The 21,723-nt window shown below is 44.8% G+C and overlaps 1 protein-coding gene across 4 annotated transcripts in view; it reads right to left on the reverse strand.

Moving 5' to 3' along the window:
• The window catches only part of GHR (growth hormone receptor), a 101,868-nt gene that overhangs the window by 14,837 nt on the left and 65,308 nt on the right, over nt 1–21,723 (reverse strand). For all 4 annotated transcript variants that reach the window (XM_083703560.1, XM_083703558.1, XM_083703561.1 and 1 more), the window contains exon 3: nt 120–261. In XM_083703560.1, coding sequence (XP_083559686.1) covers nt 120–261 — 142 coding nt within the window. The remainder of the gene's footprint in view (nt 1–119; nt 262–21,723) is intronic.

Raw genomic sequence — 21,723 nt, forward strand, 5'->3', positions numbered from 1 at the left:
TGGCATAGGTTATGGTGTGAGGAACTGCCCCCCCCCCCCAGTTTCATAACCTTCATCCAGATACTCATTTCTGGTGCTATGACACGGAACACACATTTTAGACAGCAATTCCTCCGTACTTTTTTACGTTGCTTTTTGCATACACCAATTTCACGGCTCCAGCAGCTGTTAAATGGGAAAAGTTGCCATTCTTCCAGTAACATGAAAAGGTTTCCAGTTCAGGTGACCGGCACTTAATAAACTGTGGTTTTCCTGGCGAAGCTGTATGTAAAAAGTGGAGAGGGAGAAAGAAAAGGAAAGAGTGAGTATGTTTTCAAACAGATCAAATACAGCAATCGAGGGATTAAAATAGCAACAGAGACTCCAAACTAAAATTAATGTCCCCGTGCCATGTCATTCCCCTCACATAATGGCACCACAAACAGGCATAGCCACAAATATTCCTGCTTTGTAGCATATTGACTGTGACAATTTCAGATGCTCAAAACTAGAGTTTGGCAACCTAAGGCCCATGAGCTGGTTCCGGCCCATGAGCTTCCTGGAACCAGCCCATGGCCGTTCTGTGGATCGGTGTGGGGATTCTGTGCTTTTTTTCGCGGCATCATTTTTATTCTTGCTGCGGGGACCGACTTCCGGGTCGGAAGAGCGCTGGAAATAGCATGTGCGCATGCACACAGGCACTCCTCACCCTAGTTCCTGCGCACTTCCGGGTTGGAGGAGCGCCCGTGTGCACACACTATTTCCGGTGCTCTTCCGACCCGGAAGAGCACTGGAAATAGCTTGAGCGCACACACGGGCTTGCGTGCTCTGGCCCACCGAGAGGTCTGCCAGGGAGTGGACCAGCTGAGCCTCAAAAAACGTTGCCGACCCTTGCTCAAAACATTCCACCTCTCATACCAGCTGCCCCCATGAGGTTTCCTCCATATGCTTTGACTGTAGTTTCCATCATGCCTGACCATTGGCCATATTGGCTGAGGCTGTCGGGAGATACAGTCCAACAATATCTGGAGGCAACCAGGTTGTGGGATGATGTTCTATACAACGCCGCCCTGTGTTCCTGAGTTTCAATATTTCTAGGCTGGCTTTCAGGACAAAGCCCTCACCAGACAGCTCACATGGGAAGAACTGTAACATACAATGCTATATTTAAATAAACCAGCACCCTAAAAAAAATCACAGCCTAGTATTTGCAGTGAAGAGTTTCTCAACCTTTTATTGCCTTTCCCCATTCAGGGCTTTCTTGTCAGACCCACCCTCCAGACTTATTTTTTATTTTAGGTTTATTCTGTACTTAACACAACGATAGTACATTAGTGGTAGATTCATTATGTGATGCTTCCACAAATGCCACCACTTTATTACTGTCTGAAGGGGCTACAGCACAACAAAAGTGGGGCAACCTCCTATCCCAAAACATTTGTGGCATGAAAAGTTACAGGATTTCAGCAGAAAGTTACAGGATATGCAACAACATGTCCCCCTGGAAGCTTCTGCAGGCACAAAACAGTATTGAAAGCGGGATCATATATGCCTACTCCAGTAGCAGCATGAGCACAAATCATTGGGTGGTGACATGAGACAGGGCATCCTCACTGGTGTCACCTCACCTATGAAGCTCCCTCTCAAGTAATATTCAGTCTGCCTCTACTGTAGAGGAAGTTTAGGACTCCTGCTGTCAACTTCTGTACTGTAGAGTTGCGTTTGGCTTCCCAAGTTTCATGCTGTGCTGGCCTGGCTTCACAGAGCTGCAGTGTCACGGTTTTATAGTGTTATATTAGGGTTGGCTATGCCATAATTGCCAAGGAGTGGAAAAGAACACAGTGATGATCCCAAGATAACCTTCAGAGAGAAGGTGACACACTTGCTTTCTGAATTATGTTGGCTAAATGCACAATTATTCGGTGCTACTGAACTGGCACCAGCTGCTTTGCAGCTTGTCTAGAGTGCAGGCCGCAGCTAAAACCCATGGCCATAATAAAACAAGAACAACAACAAAGAATCAGGCTCTGATGTTTTTTGCTGGGATTCTGTCCTTGGGATCACAATGGCTACATAAGCTGCTAATCCCCCGGGGACATTCTGAGCAGCCTTAATTTGTAAGTGGCAGCACACCAGAGAGGTCCTGGAAAAAGCTGTCCTTTTGCTTTGCTTTTCCCAGACTATTTTTATTTATTCATTTACATCTTTTTAACCCTTCCCAACTGGAGTGCTGTTGCACTCTGTATGTCCTGTGATATGGTGGTGCCATTAGATGGCACTTTGCAAATACAGTAGTACCCCTGGTTACGAACACTTCTGGTTACGCACGCTTCAGGTAATGAGCTCCGCTAACCCGGAATTAGCTGCTTCTGGTTGTGAACTTTGCCCTGGGATGTGAGCGGAAATCGTATGGAGGAGGCGCACGCACAGCAGGAGGCCCCATTAGCGAAAGCGCGCCTCAGGATAAAAACGGTTTCAGCTTAAGAACGGACCTCCGGACCAAATAAGTTCATAACCAGAGGTACCACTGTAAAGCCTTATTCTACTTTTGATTTCCAATGCAGGTTGCCTCTTAAGTCTTCACATAGTGCAGTCGACCAATTAACCCTCCTGTTACCTCTAGAGCAGGTATCGTCAACTTCTCAGACCCAAACATGCATTTGGTGACGTATTTCTTAACTCTTTACCGTACATTTGCCTCATGGAAGTGCTCCTGTTGCAACCTTCCTTGGTTCAGGGGGATCCACCAGTTGAAGGCCAGTGCTCTAGGCCATTGGCAGTTAATCTGCGGACGGCCAGAATATTTGCTGGAACACAACTTCTGCCATCCCTGACCATTGCTTTTGTTGGCTGCAGGGAGATGTAAACCACTCACATCTGGAGGGCAAATGGTCCTCCGCCATTTTGTGAAAGACAGAAGAGAAATGGCAGGAAAATGGTAAAAAGAAAAGAATATGGATAGAAAAACACAGCTGTTTCCTGTAGCCCTGTTTTCCAAAGCCTTTCTTTCTGCCTCAGTTTATGCAACTGTGAATCATGGACCTCCATTAAAAAAACCACAGATGTAGTTGCTAATTATGTATTAATAATATTGTGAATAGTAGTTATAGTGTAGTTTGACCCAAAGAGGGGTAGAGAATTGGTCTGCATACTACCCTGGTCAACTCTTAATACGAGCGTTCAGCCTCCTGCTCACGAGGAAACTCTCTGGAGCCCAAAGAGGACGTTTTCTTTGGGCTCTGGGGAAGGCCTCACAAGTTGGAGGTGCAGAGGGACCCTCACCATTTAAGCACATTTCACTTATGTACGCAGGGCTCCACACAACCCCTGCGTAAATGGGGAGTCTCCTGTACTTTTGATATTCTATTGTTATTCTACTGGAGTTTAGCATGCACTAAGATGTGTGTGTGTGAATTTATCAAGGAAATTTTAATTCACTGAGGGCAGTAAAAATACCAACCAAATAACCAACCTTGGAGCGGTAGCAGGCAGGTTTGAAACTGAGGGGCCACTGCTCAGTGGTAGAGAATTTGCAATGCGTGCCAAGGGTCCCAGGTTTAGTCCGTATAGTTAAAGCTATGGTTTTACCAGTAGTGATGTATGAAAGTTAGAGCTGGACCATAAAGAAGGCTGATCGCCAAAGAATTGATGCTTTTGAATTATGGTGCTGGAGGAGACTCTTGAGAGTCCCACGGACTGCAAGAAGATCAAACCTCTCCATTCTTAAGGAAATCAGCCCTGAGTGCTTACTGGAAGGAAGGACAGATCGTGAAGCTGAGGCTCCAAGACTTTGGCAACCTCATGAGAAGAGAAGACTCCCTGGAAAAGACCCTGATGTTAGGAAAGATAGAGGGCACAAGGAGAAGGGGACAACAGAGGACGAGATGGTTGGACAGTGTTCTCGAAGCTACCAGCACGAGTTTGACCAAACTGCAGGAAGCAGTGGAAGACAGGAGTGCCTGGCGTGCTCTGGCCCAAGGGGTCACGAAGAGTCGGACACGACTAAACGACTAAACAACAACCTGCAGGTAAGGTTGGGAGAGAATTCTGCCTGAAGGAGAGCCACTGCTCTCACAGAGCCACTGTGAACTAGATGGAGAAATGCCCTGATTTTTTGGTATCAGGCAGCTTCTTATGTCCCTATGCATGTTAATAGATGCTACGGTATTATACCCAGCTACACTAGATGGCAGCAAATATTTGCAGTGGTTGCCATAAAATGGGGCAGGGGACACAAATATACTTTGTGGTGAGAGAGATGACAAGCAGAAGCAGAGGCATGCATCAGGGGATTAATAATTGTTTAGCACAGGTATGGTATGTTCACCAAACCAAGTGGCTCTTTCGTGATGCAACTGGTTTTCATCACAGTCTTTCGTAACTTCAAACCAGGCAACTGAACATTCTAGGTCAGTCAGCCAATCGGTGTCAGTGGCCTTCCTGCCACAAGGGCAGCCTTGTATAGATTAAATCACTTGCTGTGGTATGTTAGCTGGGCCATTCGCCCAAGGGCGGCTAATATATTTTGGCCTCATTTTGTCAAGGCGGATCAGGAAGTCATGGGCCAAACCCCACGGTTTTGAGCTTTGGCAAACATCTGAAATTTTTAACACGAACTCTCTCTCTCTCTCTCTCTCTCTCTCTCTCTCTCTCACACACACACACACACACACATTTAGAGACTTGGAAAATGCTTCAATGGTAATATGATGATACCAAATCTGCTTAGACTTCCTCCCCAGATCTTTGATTGCACAACTTTTCCCAACAAAGCAGTTCCAAATTTATTCTGTTTTCCCCAGCGCTCATGAAGCTAAATATTTAGGCTCACTAATTTCCAAGGTCATCACCAAAGTAGTTTCTGTGCCAAAACTGGGCCTGAACCCCAACGAAATGGATCTAGAAAATAAGTTACCTTCAAGAGTGCCTAGATCTAGTTCGTGACTACCCATTCAAGAACCTTGCCCAAGAAGGAGAGATTGGCAACTGGCTGGTAGTTACTTAGTTCCAATTTGTTCTATTTTGCCTTGCAAGATTTCAGCGTATCAACAAAACTAGTGCAGCAACTACCAACAAAACTCCTGCCTCATGTTTTGGGGACCCAGATGACAACAAATCTCACAAGTGCACGCATGAAAGAGAAACTTTAAGTCTCCCTCCCAGCCTCAAAAAGATTTAATCTAAGGTAAATATTTGTTAATGCAACTGGCTTTCTTACTGTGATTATATAGATGTATCAAGCAAACAGTCCAAAGTGACATTGTGAATTGGTTTATTTGGTTGTAATAAAATCACAAAGTGATTTGCAAAAAGATAAAACTTTAAAAGCACTTTACAAAGAGAAGGGAACCCTAAACTGCAAGCAATTTGAAACAGTGAGTAAAATGAACATTCGAGCTGGTGAGCAAAAAGGCACAAGAAACCCAGCCGTTAAAAATACAAGCAGCTATGGAGGCTACAGAAAACCCTCTGCCTTATTCCCAATGATGGGTGTGGTTATGGTAAACCAGATCTGATGTAAGTTCAAGATTTCTTGAGCCAGAACCTAGGCAGGATTGAGCTGATAAGCCAGATAAGCAGGTACCACATGATACCAGAGTTGCTGTTGTCAGGATTTCTTAAAAGATATTGACCCTAGACAAGAGACTGAGGCTGTGGTTCATTTGTTGAGGTCTGCCAGGGTTTAAATAGCACAAGGCTCAAAGGGTTTGGAAACCCCAACTTTTACATCATGGGGAAATGAAACCTCGGTGCAGAAGACAGCTTGAATCTCCAATTAAATAACTGTAGGTAGCTGGATTGGGAAGGACCTTGGAAAGCTGTCAGCAGTTTGAGAAGTTGGTATAGGTATGGATAAATCGATGACCTGACTTCGAATAAGGCAGCTTCCTCTGTTCCGTGCTGTATATGGTGTAACCAGGGTAAGGGGGAAACTGCGGACACAAACCACTTAACTTCAAGATTTCTGTGAACCAAACCTACTCATGATATTTCCAGTTATTATGAGCACATAGATATATTATTTCTTTGGCATGGATCCCCTTGTTTCTTTGTCCCTGGCACGAACTAGTTATGTGAAAGGGAAGACTGAAAACCGAAGATAAGTTTTATACACAGGAAAAGGCTGGGATTGGAATCTGTTATCACAGTCATTTAAGGGGGAGAAATCCATATATGTAATTAACTGGGTCATGCTGACCTCTTCTAGCATGATTTTGTTTATAACAATCAGAAGGATGATCAACGTTCTCAGATAATGGGACCTTTGGACAACAATGTCAGAGACAAGAGTGGAAGCCAACAGCCAAAGAACAGGCTGGCTAACTCAAACGAGTATGCAGAATTCAGGCCAGCCTCACTTCCAGCTGTTTTCCTTGAGCTTTGTTGCTCCCCTTGAGGGTCACAGTATTACAATGACTGCTGAAGCCACACAGCTGGCAGAATTTCCTTGTTTGGTTTCAGACTCGGGTTAGCAACCTTTTTGGAGCAGCAAGCACATTTCGAATGGTAAGAAAGTGCTGCAGGCACCAGTCACAAAATGGCTGCTATGGCAGTGTGGCATCACATGACATAACTGCTGGGGGGTGGGGGCATGCCATAACCCAGAATTAGAGAGAAAGAGAGAGTCATTGCTGCCTCTCCCCACCTCTCAACCAACAACCTGATGCTTACAGTGATTATTCAGGACCATGCTGGTCCTGATTATGAAGATCACCCAATAGTGATTCCTCTCTGTCTCTGTTTCTCTCTCACACACACAACAATGCAGTTACTGTCTAGTAGTGACACTGGAAAAAAGGCACAAGGTGGCCACACCATACTTATTTTCCCTTGCACACACAGCATGCTCATGTATGCCCTGCACATATATGAGACATGCATTTCTCTCTCATACATGCTCATACACTGCACTTACAGACAGCCACACATCTGTCCCCTCTCTCTCTCTGAACATGTGCATTGCTCCCTCTTTCTCACAGTCCACTTACAGAGACCACCCACCCACAAATATACTTCCTTCTCTTTTATCTTTCTCACATATATCACTGTCCTTTGCCCAAACGCATCTCCCCCTCTCTCACACAGACCACACATGCATCTCTCCCTTTCTTTCTGTCCAAGTGCATCTCTCTCCACCACACACACAGAGCGTACTTGAGCACCCCTCACAACCCCACACCAGGAGCGTATTGACCAGACCAGGAGCTGCTTATGATCCTCTCGTCAGTATCAACGCTCCGTTAACTGGTGTACGGTGAAGGCAGATATGCACGATTTGTGACTCCCCAAGCTGAATGCCGTCCACCAGCCATGCATTGTGGCTCACCAAATGATTGCCTCATACAGGGAATAAAATTAGGAGGCTTATTTGTGGCTCAAAATGTCACCTTGCACGGCTGATGGGCTTTGTTTGTCTCGATGTCTCACACAACCTGTGCAGGCCTAGGGCTGCAATTTGAAAAGGTTTGATCTCATTCAACAAATCTCTCCCCGCAGCCACCTCCGATTATTTGCACAGCTATCAATCTACCATTGCTAGATGAGATTTTAGTGGCATGAATGGAGCTTCAAAGGGGGAAATTGCTTCCAGTTCAATCAGCTTCAATCAATCAATCTCCTTTATTGGCACAGAAAAAGTGCATCATATACATGGATCAGAACACGACACGGTTAACAAAACATAGTAGGAGACACTTTAGGATAAAACTGTCCAGAAATCGTGAGGTATGAAAATGGCTCTTAGGATCTATGGGGATGTAATTTCATAGCATCGCTCAAAAATCTTGCCACATTTTCCACAATGTCATTACTACAATTGTTCAGCAGATAAGACACCCTGGAATAGTCAGTGCAATAAATCCCCTCCTTCAAGAAGGGGGCCAAATACTTATCATATATTTTTACATAAAATGGGCAATAAATTAAAATGTGTGTGATGGATTCGACCTGTTTTGTGCCACAAGGGCAGTATCTTTCAGAGTATGGGATTTCCAAGAATCAAAAACTCTTGCAAAACTGCAGACGGTAAGATGGTAAATCTTGCGTGGGAAAGAGCTCTGCGTAGTTGGCGATCATAAAGCTGGTGTAAATATGGAGTGTCCTGGCCAAACAAGGGTGGAATTCCCAATTCCAATGGGGAATAGGTTTTATTGGCTGCACTGCAAAGGGCTTGGAATTCAATCTCAAGGATTCTGCACTTGATTGTCGGGAATGCTTCCAATTCTGGGAGCATAAGCAGCGACTCGAGTGATAGGCCACAGGTTCTGATTTTGCTCTTAATGCAAGCTAGCCATTTGGAGTGGTGCGATTCTGCCAGCACGTGGAAAGTTAAAGAAGACCTATCGGACATTAAATGTAGGTGGAACCAGAATTTTACAGTGGTGAGCCACGCTTTGGTTTCCAGCAGCCCTTGACCAGTTTCCAGACACATGGCTGCATATGGCACACAATCTGGCAGCCTCAGGATTTTGCACAGAAATTTGGATTGGATGCGTTCCGACGATAGGTTAACTGCACCAATCCATAATGGGGTGTGATACAGGAGTTTTGGGGCTACTTTGGCATTAAAGACCGTTAGCGCAGCTGGGACAAACGGCTTCCCTCTGTTAAAGAAGAAATGGGTGATAGCCAGAGCTAGAGTATCCGCTCCGTTAAGTGCAAGCTTACAATGATATTTTCAAGAAGTGTTATATTGGAAATGGATGCCTAGGTATTTGAAGTTTTTAACCTGTTCCAACATGTTTCCACTGATCTCCCACCTATGAGGATTCCAAGATCTTGAGAAAACAAGCACTTTAGAGTTTGCGAAGTTCAGTTCCAGTCTGTTGGCTTCCAATTCTTTTTGGATGGCTGTCTGTACCGGGCCTTTGTCGGGATGTGTGTGTGTGCTCTTAGAACGTACTGTCAAAAGGGCAACTTCATGCCCAACAATTCCCAGGAAACAAAAAATGTCCATGGCATAATGAGCTGCATTCACTTTGTTAACCTTCCTTTGGTAAGCACCTTCAAGAGGGTATTTTGTGCTAAGGTTTGGGCTTTTTCAAACAAGGTGCCAGATGCAATCCACTTTGCACCGTTTTGCAGCCAGAAACAAATTTGTGGGAGCAGAAATGAGCTGCAATTGTAGCCTATCCTATATTGATCTTTCTAACTGCGTTGTTCTCTCCCCTGACGCACACTTCCTTGCTTTCTCTTTGCATTTTAGTTTTAAGGAACTTTTCTTGCTGCTTCTCTTGTTGGCTTGGATTCATTCTATCACTTTTTGGCCTTGAAAGACAGCCTTGAGAAGAAAACATATGATAGAGCAGCAAACCTGTTGCTCTGGAGCACAACTCCCTTCAGCCCAAGCTGTAGTCCAAAACACCCAGAGAATGCAAGGCTGGCCAAGGCTGCCCTCCTGTATGGCACCCGCCCGATGTTGCAAGTAGCATCAACAGAGAAGCGATGGTCTTATTAGCACAAAAGATTACAAAGTTTTCAGATTAAGCAGAGCATCACATTAGCCAGTGATTTAATTAACCGGAAGGAACAGCACGTACAATGTGGGATAATGAATGCTGTGAGTTAAGCCTTCATCCTGATTTGTAAACCAAGGAGTAAACAAGTGATTTATTGGTGGGAAAGGTCCATATGCAGCTCAGCAGAAGAGATCTGGCTTTGCATGCCCCAGGTTAAACCCATGGCACCTCCAGCTAGAGTTGAAAGAGTCCTCTTTTCTGAAACCCTGGAGAACCTCTGCCAGTCAGTGTAGACCATACTGACATACCTACTGTAGGCCAATGGTTTGAGTCAGGATAAGGCAGCTTCCTATGTTCTTACTGCTGGTTTTGCCTGTCTCCTACAATCTATTCCCAAACTTGAGTCTCCTGCTTTTCTGGGACTACAGTTCCCATCATCCCTGACCACTGGTCCTGCTAGCTAGGGGTGATGGGAGTTGTAGTCCAACAATAGCTGGAGACCCTAGTTTGGGAAACCCTGATCTATACAGTGCTAGGGAAACCCTGGTTTAAGAAATACCAGCCCATCAGTAATACGGGATGGTCTTTGCATATACGACCACCAGCAATACTCATTTACACTTCCACTTACTGTTCCTCTTCAATTAAGAAAGGAAAAGGCACTTGTGGATGTGAGATGCACACATTTCTTCAACATCCGAAGCTCTCACAGGCTTTTTTTATGTTGCAGTGCAGAGTTCACATGTGCAACCTCTGCCCTGCTTTGTCACGAAGTGCGTGAGGGGGTTGGACATATTCAGTTTCTCAAAAATGCATTTTCATGATGCTACTGATCAATTGCATGAATGGTTGGAGGATTGATGAATGGCTATAATACCATTCAAACAGGGACAGTTGAAAACTGTTTCCTGCCACACATACAATGCTCACCTCAAATACAAGGTGGCACGTGTATTCTTCTGCAGCTTGGATTTTAGGAACCTGGGAAGCTGTCATACTGATTCAGACAATTGGGGCCATCTGTCTCAGTATTGTCTACTCTTACAGGCAGCTGCTCTCCAAGATTCCAGACTGAGGACTGCCAAGTTTTACCGAGAGATGCTGAGGGTTGAACCTAGAACCTCCAGCATTCAAAGCAGATGTTCTACCACTGAGCTATGGGCCTTCTAATCTCAGCTGGCACACAATTCTGCACTAAACCCCTTCCCTCCTACCCATGAGCCTTCAATCTCCTCCTCTGTCGCTGACAGCGGAAGCCAGATGCTTCTCTTTCGCTTTCCTCAGGGCCTGGCACTTGGCACTTGGCACTTGGCACTTCTATGGCAGTAAGCCAGATGCCAGCATGAGACAGTATCTAAACCCAACTTGAAATTACCACATCTCGCATAGCTCTGAATCAGCTCAGGAACATTAGGCCACAATTCTAAGCAATCTGTCAAAGGAGTGAACATTATCAGTGCCTAACAGGGAACAATGGCACTACAAAAATGGCTGAAAATGGTTTAGAAATCATCTAAACAATTTTGCAGCACTTACTGCAATTGTGTTTTTCTGTGAAACTTCGCTTCCAGATATTACAAATTGCTTTTGAGTTATTTTAGATTACAAAGATGTTCAGCATTTATTTTGCTCTGGCATTTATTTCCACACGTTCTGGGATAAAGACGCCTCCTCCAACTCTATGATTCTATGAATTCTATGAATGTGTGAAGGCTGGCAAGCATGAGTAGAACACACAGGGACAAAGACATAGTGGGCAGAGAGATACAAATAATATAGTATTTTGCAGAAACCGAATTGCAGCGGAAGAGAAACGCCGCTGATTGCGTCAAACACAGGTCGGAATCAAAATTGCTGCTTTCTTACATTCCCTATGTATGGTTCAACATCTTTCTACCTTTATGGTGTAATTGTCACATGTGCTGCAGTCTGCATCTTTCTTTCTCAGAGTTTGAACTATTAAGGCTAGAAAGAGATTTTCCTCTGATGCAAAAAAATAAAATAAAAAAATCACTTCCAAAATTTTTGTCACCATACAGTTTTTATTCCTAGTGTTTATACACAGAGGGGCCGGGGTGTGGAATCACCCTTGTGACATTATTTCTATTATTACAACAGCTTATATAATGATGCTCTAGGTTACTGTAGGTCCTAGGATATTGGCAAGGCCCACACTTTGTTATATGAGCTAGGAAACCGAACCGGGGAGTAAACCTGGATGAAGTCCCAGCAGCACAGGCCGAAGGGCACACGATGTAACATTCTTAGAACAGCAGGGAAATGCTGACAGATTGATCTTCACCTGGCTGCAGAAAGCAGCCACAAGGTGTGCGCCCGATCCCAGTGCCCCGTCTTCTTTTAGATATTGCTGAGCAAGCAATTTCCAAGCACTGTCCGTATGCAAAGCATCTCCCTCCCTCCCTGACGAAGCTCAGCAAAACTCTTTAGCACTATGACCGGAATAGAAGAGGTGGCAGATGTATCTTCCACGCTGAGGCTGCAGCAAGATGCAAACGGCGCCAGTTCCACCACGTTTAAACACAGAGCTGCCCAAATCTTGGACAATGTCTGCCAACCTAAGGGCCGCATTTCTTTGTGGGGCATTTTCTGGGGGCCACATGCCAATGGCCGGTGTGGCAAGAGATGAAAAGCAGGTGGAGCAACAGATTTGATCTCCCCAACTTAAATCAGCGATTGGCTTGGGACATATGTCATGGTTTCCCTCAAATAATTTATGGAATTGTGGTTTGGTGATGGTGTTGGGAATTCTCTGCCAGAGATACACACACACACACACACACACACACACACACACAGAGAGAGAGAGAGAGAGAGAGAGAGCGAGAGCAGTGAACTATAGTTCCCAGGGGTTCCTGGTGAAAGCAAATAAAATCTGGAGAGTAAATATACTCTTAGTCACCATCTGGATACCTATACTTATAGTCCAGGTATGGCAAACAACTCCCATCGGTCCCAGACATTGGGATCAATAATCGGGGGTGATGGGAGCTGTGGTTCAACAACATCTGGAGGGTCACAGGTTGTCCAACCGTGGTCTAGTCACTCAACCTGTAAACTACCTCCAAAGCACTTGACACTCTCCTTACAATGTGCAAAGGGAACTAGTATAAAAACAAAACAGGGATGATCTTAATGTCAGGAATCTCAGTTATACCATTTTGATTTTTTTTACAACCACCTCCTTTTGGCCTGTAGCTTGTGGGGATTTTATTATATATACAATGACTATATAATAGTTCTTTAAAAAACAAAACAGAATCATAGAATTGTAGAGTTGGAAGGGACCCTGAGGATAAGTTAGTTCAACCTCCTGCAATGCAGGAATCTCAACTAGAACATCCATGGCAGATGGCCATCCAACTTCTACTTTAAAACCACCAAGGAAAGAGAGTCCACAACCGCTCGTGGGAGTTTGTCCACTGTCAAACAGCTCCTACTGTCGGTAAGTTCTTCCTGATGTTTAGTCAGAATCTCCTTTTTTCTGTTGCTTCAGGTCCTACCCTCCAGAGCAGGGGAGAAAAAAAAGCTTGCTGCATCTTCCATGGGACAGCCCTATAGATATTTGAAGAGGGATATGCTGAACTGGACGTTCTATTTTTATTTCTAATTCTAATTCTATTTTTTTTTTAAATGAGTTTATAGAAAACACCAGTTACCATGCAAAGGATTTTAAGCTGATTCCCAGGCTGTTTTCACAAGGCTGCCTCCAAACAGTACTGCTTAGTCACACAACGTAAAGGCACCAGAATCCTGTGTTATGCTTATACTTCATAAACAACGAGATATGCATGTTGGAAGCGAAACCGTGAGGATTTATGAAAGAAATTCTCTCCAGCTGGCCTGTTTCCTCTTCCTATCCCTTGCCAGTTTCAAAGCATCTAGCTTTCAGCTCATAAAACTGTAATTGGCAAAACCCCACTTGAGGGAAGGAAGGGAACAAACAGGGCCTCACATTCGCTTTCTGCAAGGTCCGTCTCCGAGTGAGGTTGTTAGGATGCCGCAGAAGTTGATTCCCCAAACCCAGGAAATGCGTTTACTTATTAACATTTCCCTGCACCTTATAAATTAAGCTCAGAGAGGCCAGAAGTAGTTAACAGCCCCTTCATAACACGGCGCCCCTGTAAAATGGAAACACGGCCAAAGTATGACCAGTCTGTTTCCTCAGTCATAGGAACACAGGAAGTTGCCGTCTACCAAGTCAGCTCAGTGCTGTCTACACGGACTGGCAGCAGCTCTCCAGGGTTTCAGACTATGCACATGCCTACCCCTTAGGATGGAGATGACAAGGCTTGAACCCGGAACCTTCTGCATACAAAGCAGATGCTCTGTTGCTCAGCTTTTCTCACTGAAAGCTCGCTTAAAGGAAAAGAAGTCTTACGTGACTTCTGGAAAAAGCCATCCTAAACATGAGGAAGGCTTTCTGCCAAGTCTACGTGAATGCAGTCCAGGGGAACACAGCCAGAAAGTATTTTGAACAGCCTTCACAACACACTGAAGCTTATACTTTTGCCTCCTTGAAAAAGAAGTCAGAAAAAGAAGCGAAGTCATTAGGGTTATTTGTCTACCCCCCTTTTTTGCACATACCGCACTCAAAGCGATTTGCAAATATGGTAGTGACGACATCACTACTATCAACATTCAACAGCAATCAAGTCAATTGCAACATACTAATAACTCAGGCTGAGCAATATATCAATATACATTGGTACCTCGGGTTACATACGCTTCAGGTTACATACGCTTCAGGTTACAGACTCTGCTAACCCAGAAATAGTACCTCGGGTTAAGAACTTTGCTTCAGGATGAGAACAGAAATCGCGCTCCAGCGGTGTGGCAGCAGCAGGAGGCCCCATTAGCTAAAGTGGTTCTTCAGGTTAAGAACAGTTTCAGGTTAAGAACGGACCTCCGGAACGAATAAAGTACTTAACCCGAGGTACCACTGTATTGTCCAAAACTGGGTTGAAGTCCATCTCGTGATATTGGTTTCATAATTTTTGACCTGGAAATATATTGTGAATCATGATGTGTGTGTGTGCGTGCGCTAAGCAAGAATAACCATGTGGGGGAAACCGTGAAACCATCCAATGCTTCTCTCGGTTCCTGCAGCCCCTGTTAACTCTGCCTGCACAGCTTTCTCCGCTGCCTCTCACAGGGGGGCAGTGAATCACAAGAGCAGACACCGGCAGAAATCACGATGCAGGGAAAACTATGAAGCCAATGTGTCAACATAGCTCAATCCTTATTTCAGACACTGTGATATATCAATTTATTGTGATATTTAGCTGGTGATATATTGCGATGTTGAAAACCAGACATTGGCCAGCCCTACTAATAACTAATCAAAGGTAGCAAAAAACCACAAACTGGCCAATTTCAGTAACAACAACAACAACAACAGGTAATAGCCAGTTTCTACCTATTCATTTTACTGAAAAAGGCAACAATATTGATAACAATATCATTAAATGACAAATCAACAGTCATTTATCCAAGCTATCAAAAAGAAGATGATGCAGTAACAGAAAACATCCCTAAAGATCCATTTTAAGAATTATATTTTGCAAGCTGTTCATGAAACAGTGGCTAAATGCATTGTCTGGTTTTTTTTAAGGTACAGTGGGACCTCTGGTTACGTACTTAATTCGTTCTGGAGGTCCGTTCTTAACCTAAAACTGTTCTTAACCTGAAGAACCACTTTAGCTAATGGGGCCTCCCGCTGCTGCCGCATGATTTCTGTTCTCATCCTGAAGCAAAGTTCTTAACCCGAGGTACTATTTCTGGGTTAGCGGAGTCTGTAACCTAAAGCGTATGTAACCTGAAGCGTATGTAACCCAAGGTACCACTGTATTACTGATGCTTCAGTGGCCAACATTCAGATACATTCCTCGGAGTTATCCATGACATGTTGACTGTTGCAAAAGGGTTCATTAAATTGTGTTTTCGTCTGGAAAACAGCCAGCAAAGTCACTGGACCCATACTTGGAGGAGTAGAATCAACTTATTGTAGTTTAAACAGCTGGGTGGTCTCAAAACTTGGCAATATAACCTGCGTAAAAAAAAACATGAGAACAGAAGATGGTATGGACTGTGAAATGCTATTCTTGAACAGTATGCATTTAAAAAAAATAAAAATATTTAACCCTGCCCTTCCACCAAATATTATTCAGGGTGGATTACAAGACTCATAAAAACAGAGTAATAAAACCAACAGCAGAAACTCTGCCAGTAACTTAATCAGGAGATAAAAGCCATTAGAACCACCAATTTTAATTATACAGAGCAGTCAGATAAGAAAAATTATGGCCCAGGTGTACAATAGTCAATCAACAAAACACAACAAGAAGTGAGCATCACTGCTGCTGACCCTTCAAAGCCTGTGAGAAAAACGCAAAAAGAGATGGTGCCTGATGAGCAGACATTCTTAGGGGGAGAGATCCATAATCAGGCCACAACCACAGGGAATTCATAAAGCCCTAAACAACTTGAGCCCTTAAGGATTGCCTGGTTTCTTACACTCCACCTCAATCACTGGGATCTTCTGATGGGGCATTTGTGGTGGTTCCTCCTCACACTCCTGAGGTTCGGTCAGCCTTTGCTTGGCTCATATGCTAAGTGTGTTTGGGGCGATGGGGAAGTGGGGAACATCAGAGCAAAAGAAGTGGCAAACGGTGGTGAAAAATATTAAAGAGCTTTAATGAACTAGTAAATTGCTCAGTGTGTTTTAGTAGAGACCTTTCCTGGGGCACCCAGAAACCAAATCACTGTGCCCCTAAATGAGGTTCCCACCAAAATGGGTTGGGTAATTTACTACTTCATTAATGATTGCTATTTTCCAAACCAAATTGTCTCTTTTGCTCCAGTGTAGAAGTGAAATAGTGGCTGCAGCCAGTTTTGCTGGACTTTCTGTACTTGCTCAATGCAACATATGGTCCCAGTTCAAAACTATTTGGAAAGCCAGGCAAGTCTTTAAAAAGGTAAAGGTAAAGGGACCCCTGACCATTAGGTCCAGTCGTGACCGACTCTGGGGTTGCGGTGCTCATCTTGCTTTATTGGCCGAGGGAGCCGGCGTACAGCTTCCGGGTCATGTGGCCAGCATGACCAAGCTGCTTCTGGAAACCAGAGCAGTGCATGGAAACGCCGTTTACTTTCCCGCCGGAGCGGTACCTATTTATCTACTTGCACTTTGACGTGCTTTTGAACTGCTAGGTTGGCAGGAGCTGGGACCGAGCAACGGGAGCTCACCCCATCACAGGGATTCGAATTCCTTATTGGGTGAGCAATGCAGCCAAGCAACACAGTTGGAGCCTCCCTCCTCCTTGACTGGCAGGGAGGGAGGGAGAGGAGCTGCTTCCTTTGAAACCCGGGAAATTTAAGGGATATCATCAATAAGGGACAGCAGCGGGACACGGCGCTGGGATAAGGGACTTTCCCACCAAATAAGGGACAGTTGACAGCTATGAGAGGTGGATGCAGAGCAAAGCGGTGGGAAAGTGCCACCTTCGCTCTTGCTGTTTGCATGAGGGGCCACATCAGGTCTGATGCAGGGAATGTTTTTTGTTTCAGTTCAACCATTCGTTTACACTGGTCAGTGCATGGTTATGTAGTTTAATTTGCTATTGATATCCAGCGACTGAAATCGGTTCAGATAAGAGCAACATGCCACCTGGGGCCATTTTGCAAAGAAGCAATTTGTCATCAGGAGAGAAATTCCTCAACGCTAGCATTATTTCATTTCACTTTTTAAATGAACATCTTCCTTAGGACTGGGGCAGCGGGAACACTCTATGAATATACAAAATTGATTATTTTTCAGGCTCGGAAAATCTTTGTCATTTATCCCCTTTATAAACATCTCTGTAACAGCACCTGAATAACTGACCACATGTTCCACTCTTCAGGATCTATACAAAACAGGCAACTGAACAGCTTGTAATTAAACTAAACATAAATGAAGCAGGTGGGCAAGGTCCATGAAAAATCATGGATTATTATGCGGTTTCCAGAGCAACGAGTCTCTTTCCCGCTCAAGAGTACGCTATTTATGAATGAACTTGAAATCCTGGCTGTGAAGACACTATGAAGACGCTACCTGAATATAACTATGAAGCGCTGAGGAATAGCATTTTGAAGGAGAGATAACTGGATATTCTGACAGGGGCTGATGGGAGTTGTAGTCCAAAACATCTGGAGAGCACCAGGTTGGGGAAGGCTGTTTTAGGGCATTGCTCTTCAGCGGGTGGCTTGACATTTGATTAGAGAAGGGCTGTAGCTCAGAGGCAGAGAACATGCTTTGCATGCAAAAGGTAACATGTTTGCCTCAGGTTTAGGCTGTTTCCTATGCACACCTCAGTTAAAGGACTGCAGTATCACCACTTCTTCCTTTTGTTATTTAGGGCTGTTTCTAATGAAGGAAAAAGAAGAAGAGGGAGAAAGTTACACGCAACGCCCTGTGGCGATCACACAGGGTCCCCAGACGCTTGACGGTCTATTGATCCCTGTGCCACCACTGTGATCGCTTCCCTGCTGCCACCGACCTATTTCTCTTGGGTACACACAGAGTCCAGACAGTTGTTAAAATTAAATCAAATAAACAAGTTTATTTTATAAGCATTAACAAGCTGATGGTTTCAGATAATTTTTCATGTCAATTTCTTATCCTTAGTTTCTTTACCGGCATATACCTTCCTAATACCTTCTAACTGATTATCCCAACTGTTTAACTGACTCCTCTTAACAGATTCTCTCACATCAAACTAGCCCAACCCACAGATTTATCCTCCCTCTCCCTTCTCTAACTCCAGACTGACTTTTTAACCACTCTAACTCTAGCTCCTCCCCTTGGGTTCCTATTGGTTAATCATTTTACACTTAGTTAACCCTTTCCTTATGACCCAATATGATGTCACACTGCTAGGGGGCAAACGCCACATCCCCGTTTTAGGGGCAACCAATATGTGCGCAATTGCGCACCTGCGCATAACGCTGAACCCAGAAGTGATCTGGAAGCGTCATAAAAGACGTCACTCAAACGGTGGAACAGGGGTGGGCAGGGCAGGGAGGTTTTGATTCCATGCAATTTCGCGCAAGAGCTCAACCCCAGTGCAAATAAGGGGTTGTCTGTATGCAGAGATGGAAAAGAAAAGAAAGAGAAGTTGTTTAAAAAGAAACAAACAAACAAAAAAGTTGCAGGTTGTGCCTAGATTCTAAATTCTGGGTCTAAAAAAAAAAGCATTGAGGATCACTCTAGTACAGTTGATACTAATTCCCCACTTGCAAATAACCTATGCTGAATGTTCAGATGTTTTGGACTACAATTCCCATCAGCCCCAGCTTGGAACAGCTATGCTGGCTGAGGCTGCTGGGAACTGCAGTCCAAAAAATAGAGAGAGGCTCATATTGGGGAATGTTGAATGGTCCCTCGCCTCTGTGGAGGTGGTGGAGAAGAAATAAAAACCAGTTTGGAGAGCCCCATGGTTTAAAAGCAAACACCGTGAAGCGAAAACCAGCAGAGTCATTCCTTCACATGGAAAAGTCTGGTCTGCAGGGCCACTTAACCACTCCTCTTTAAAATGTCTCCTCTTCACTCTCTCCCCCCTGCCTGCCTGGCATCATGTGCTCCCCCTCCAGTCTGGCACGGATCTTTCTGGTATGTTCTCTTAAATGCTTTGACACATCCTGCGGCATGTAGAGGGCATCATGTTACCAATTAATGGCAGCTACTGTCTCTTGCTTTTTCCAAATTCTGGGCTTCAGCTAATAAAACTGAAGGGGCATTTGAAGTTCTTCCTTCCTTTCTTTTATGTGTTCACGAGCAAGAGGCAAGCAGATGGGAAGCATGTAATTTCTGGCCAGGACACCAGAACACACATCTGTGCAACTCTTCCATTTCTCTTGCCAGAAGAATAAAAGCACATTCAGTCGGTGTTCTTGGAGCTGAGGCTTAGCCAAGAAAAGGCCCTTTTGTTTATTTTGGTTTGATTTGTGCACCTGTCCAGCTTATTATTTATTATTTATACCCCACCCATCTGGCTGGGTTTCCCCAGCCACTCTGGGCGGCTTCCAACAAAGTATTAAAATACAGTGGTCTGTTCAACATTAAAAGCTTCCCTAAACAGGGTCGCCTTCCGATGTCTTCTAAAAGTCTGGTAGTTGTTCTTCTCTTTGACATCTGGTGGGAGGGTGTTCCACAGGGCGGGTGCCACTACCGAGAAGGCCCTCTGACTGGTTCCCTGTAACTTGGCTTCTCGCAGTGAGGGAAACACCAGAAGGCCCTCAGCGCTGGACCTCAGTGTCTGGGCAGAACGATGGAGGTGAAGACGCTCCTTGAGGTATACTAGACCAAGGCCGGTCTTTTTTTCTATCTGCAGCATTCATTGATCTGTCAAATCTTTTTTATCTGCTGCTGCACCACCAAAAGATGAAGCATAGGAGTGTGCATGAGGACTTGGCACACCACTTAGTTTATGACGCTACGATTTATGCTCAAGGTCTCTTGGTGAAACTGACCTTTGTGCTTAGACAAATAAATTGAACTAAATTAAAACGCATAAATAAAAAAATCGCTCAAGTAAAGAGTAGGTGTTAACCTGAAAAGAAATACCAGCAAAAGAAAACAGAGAAGCAAACAAAAGACCACATGACATCGAGCTTAAAAGAAAAGAGTAGCTGCACATTTCAAAATATTTGTTCAGCCATCAGAAATATTTATGGAGGTGGGATGGGAGGGAAATGAATGTTCATAAGGAGTAGAGCTTGGTTAAGCACCAGAAAATAAGCACCCTTCATTTAGGATAGTGCTCAGTTGAATTCACCCCCCCCAACCCACCCACAATTTTGTCACCATGTTTGCAAGTGGTAAAGTTGGTAGGCTTTTTGAGAATGGAGAATGAACAGGGCTGAAGTGTGGAGCCCAAGAAAGTAAAATCTCTCACTGGCTCCATTTCTTCCCCTTCTATTTGCCAGGAGGTTATGAGACCAGTGGCCATGATCTTTTTTTTTTTGATGTTGAGCTTCAAACCATATTTTGCACTCTCCTCTTTCACTCTCATTAACAGGTTCTTTAATTCCTCCTCACTTTCTGCCATCAAGGTTGTGTCATCTGAGGTTGTTGATATTTATTCCAGCAATCTTAATTCCGGCTAGGGATTCATCCAGCCCAGCCTTTCGCATGATGAATTCTGCATATAAGTTAAATAAGCAGGGAGACAATATCCTGAAGCTGAGGCTCCAATACTTTGGCCACCTCATAAGAAGAGAAGACTCCCTGGAAAAGACCCTGATGTTGGGAAAGATGGAGGGCACAAGGAAAAGGGGACGACAGAGGACGAGATGGTTGGATACTGTTCCCAAAGCTACCAGCATGAGTTTGACCAAACTGCGGGAGGCAGTGGAAGACAGGAGGGCCTGGCGTGCTCTGGTCCATGGGGTCACGAAGAGTCAGACACGACTAAACAACAACAAGTCCGATGACTAAGCCAATCAAGAAAGCGCCAAGGCCGCTGGACCACAGCCAATTCTGAATGAGCACCTTGCTCCAACAAAGGCTGGGGGCAGACCGAAGCCTCCATCTTAAGAACTACCTCCTCCAGACTCCACTGCTCTGTAGAGAACTACAGAGCCTCCAAGGACCAGCCCTCTGAGCCAAAGGCATCCTCCTGGATCTTATAGCTTCCATTCTGGTGTGCTCCATGTGCCACCAGACTGGTGCTGTGTGGTGGGATACATCTGGTTCTTCAGAGTCAGGGGAAATAGAGGGTCCAGACTCTGACCCTATAAGTCCTGGTGGTCTGGGAGTTTCCTTTGGGAGCTCCTGTCCAACAGCCTCAGGCACAATGGTCTCCCTATGTCCAGCAGTCAGCTCTGACCACTGAACCAGACTTGGCTCCCCACTGGGTGCCTCTGCAGCCTCCAGCTCCATGTCCAGATCGATGCAAGAGATGGGAGTCATGACATGGAGGACAAAATGGTATTCATAGCAGTCCCAGGAGTGCAATTATTTCTACTGCTGCCACAATAATAAAAGAGGTAATAATGGCAAAGAAATACCAATGAAAGGACTTCCGGGTTAGCGCGATCGACTAATGGCGGATTCCCTCTGAGCTCCGGAGGGAATCGGCTCTGCAGGATCAGGTCTTGCCGCTGCGGCGACGCGGGGACCCTCAAAAATCACAGGCGGTGAAGCCTGTGAGCGTGGTGACTCGGTGGGCACCATTTGCGCCCCCCGAGCTGCGAAGGAGCCTCCTTAAAGGCTTCGGAACGGGGACGG

The sequence above is a fragment of the Podarcis gaigeae genome, assembly GCF_964106915.1.
Source record: "Podarcis gaigeae genome assembly, chromosome: 11".
Classification (NCBI taxonomy): domain Eukaryota; kingdom Metazoa; phylum Chordata; class Lepidosauria; order Squamata; family Lacertidae; genus Podarcis; species Podarcis gaigeae.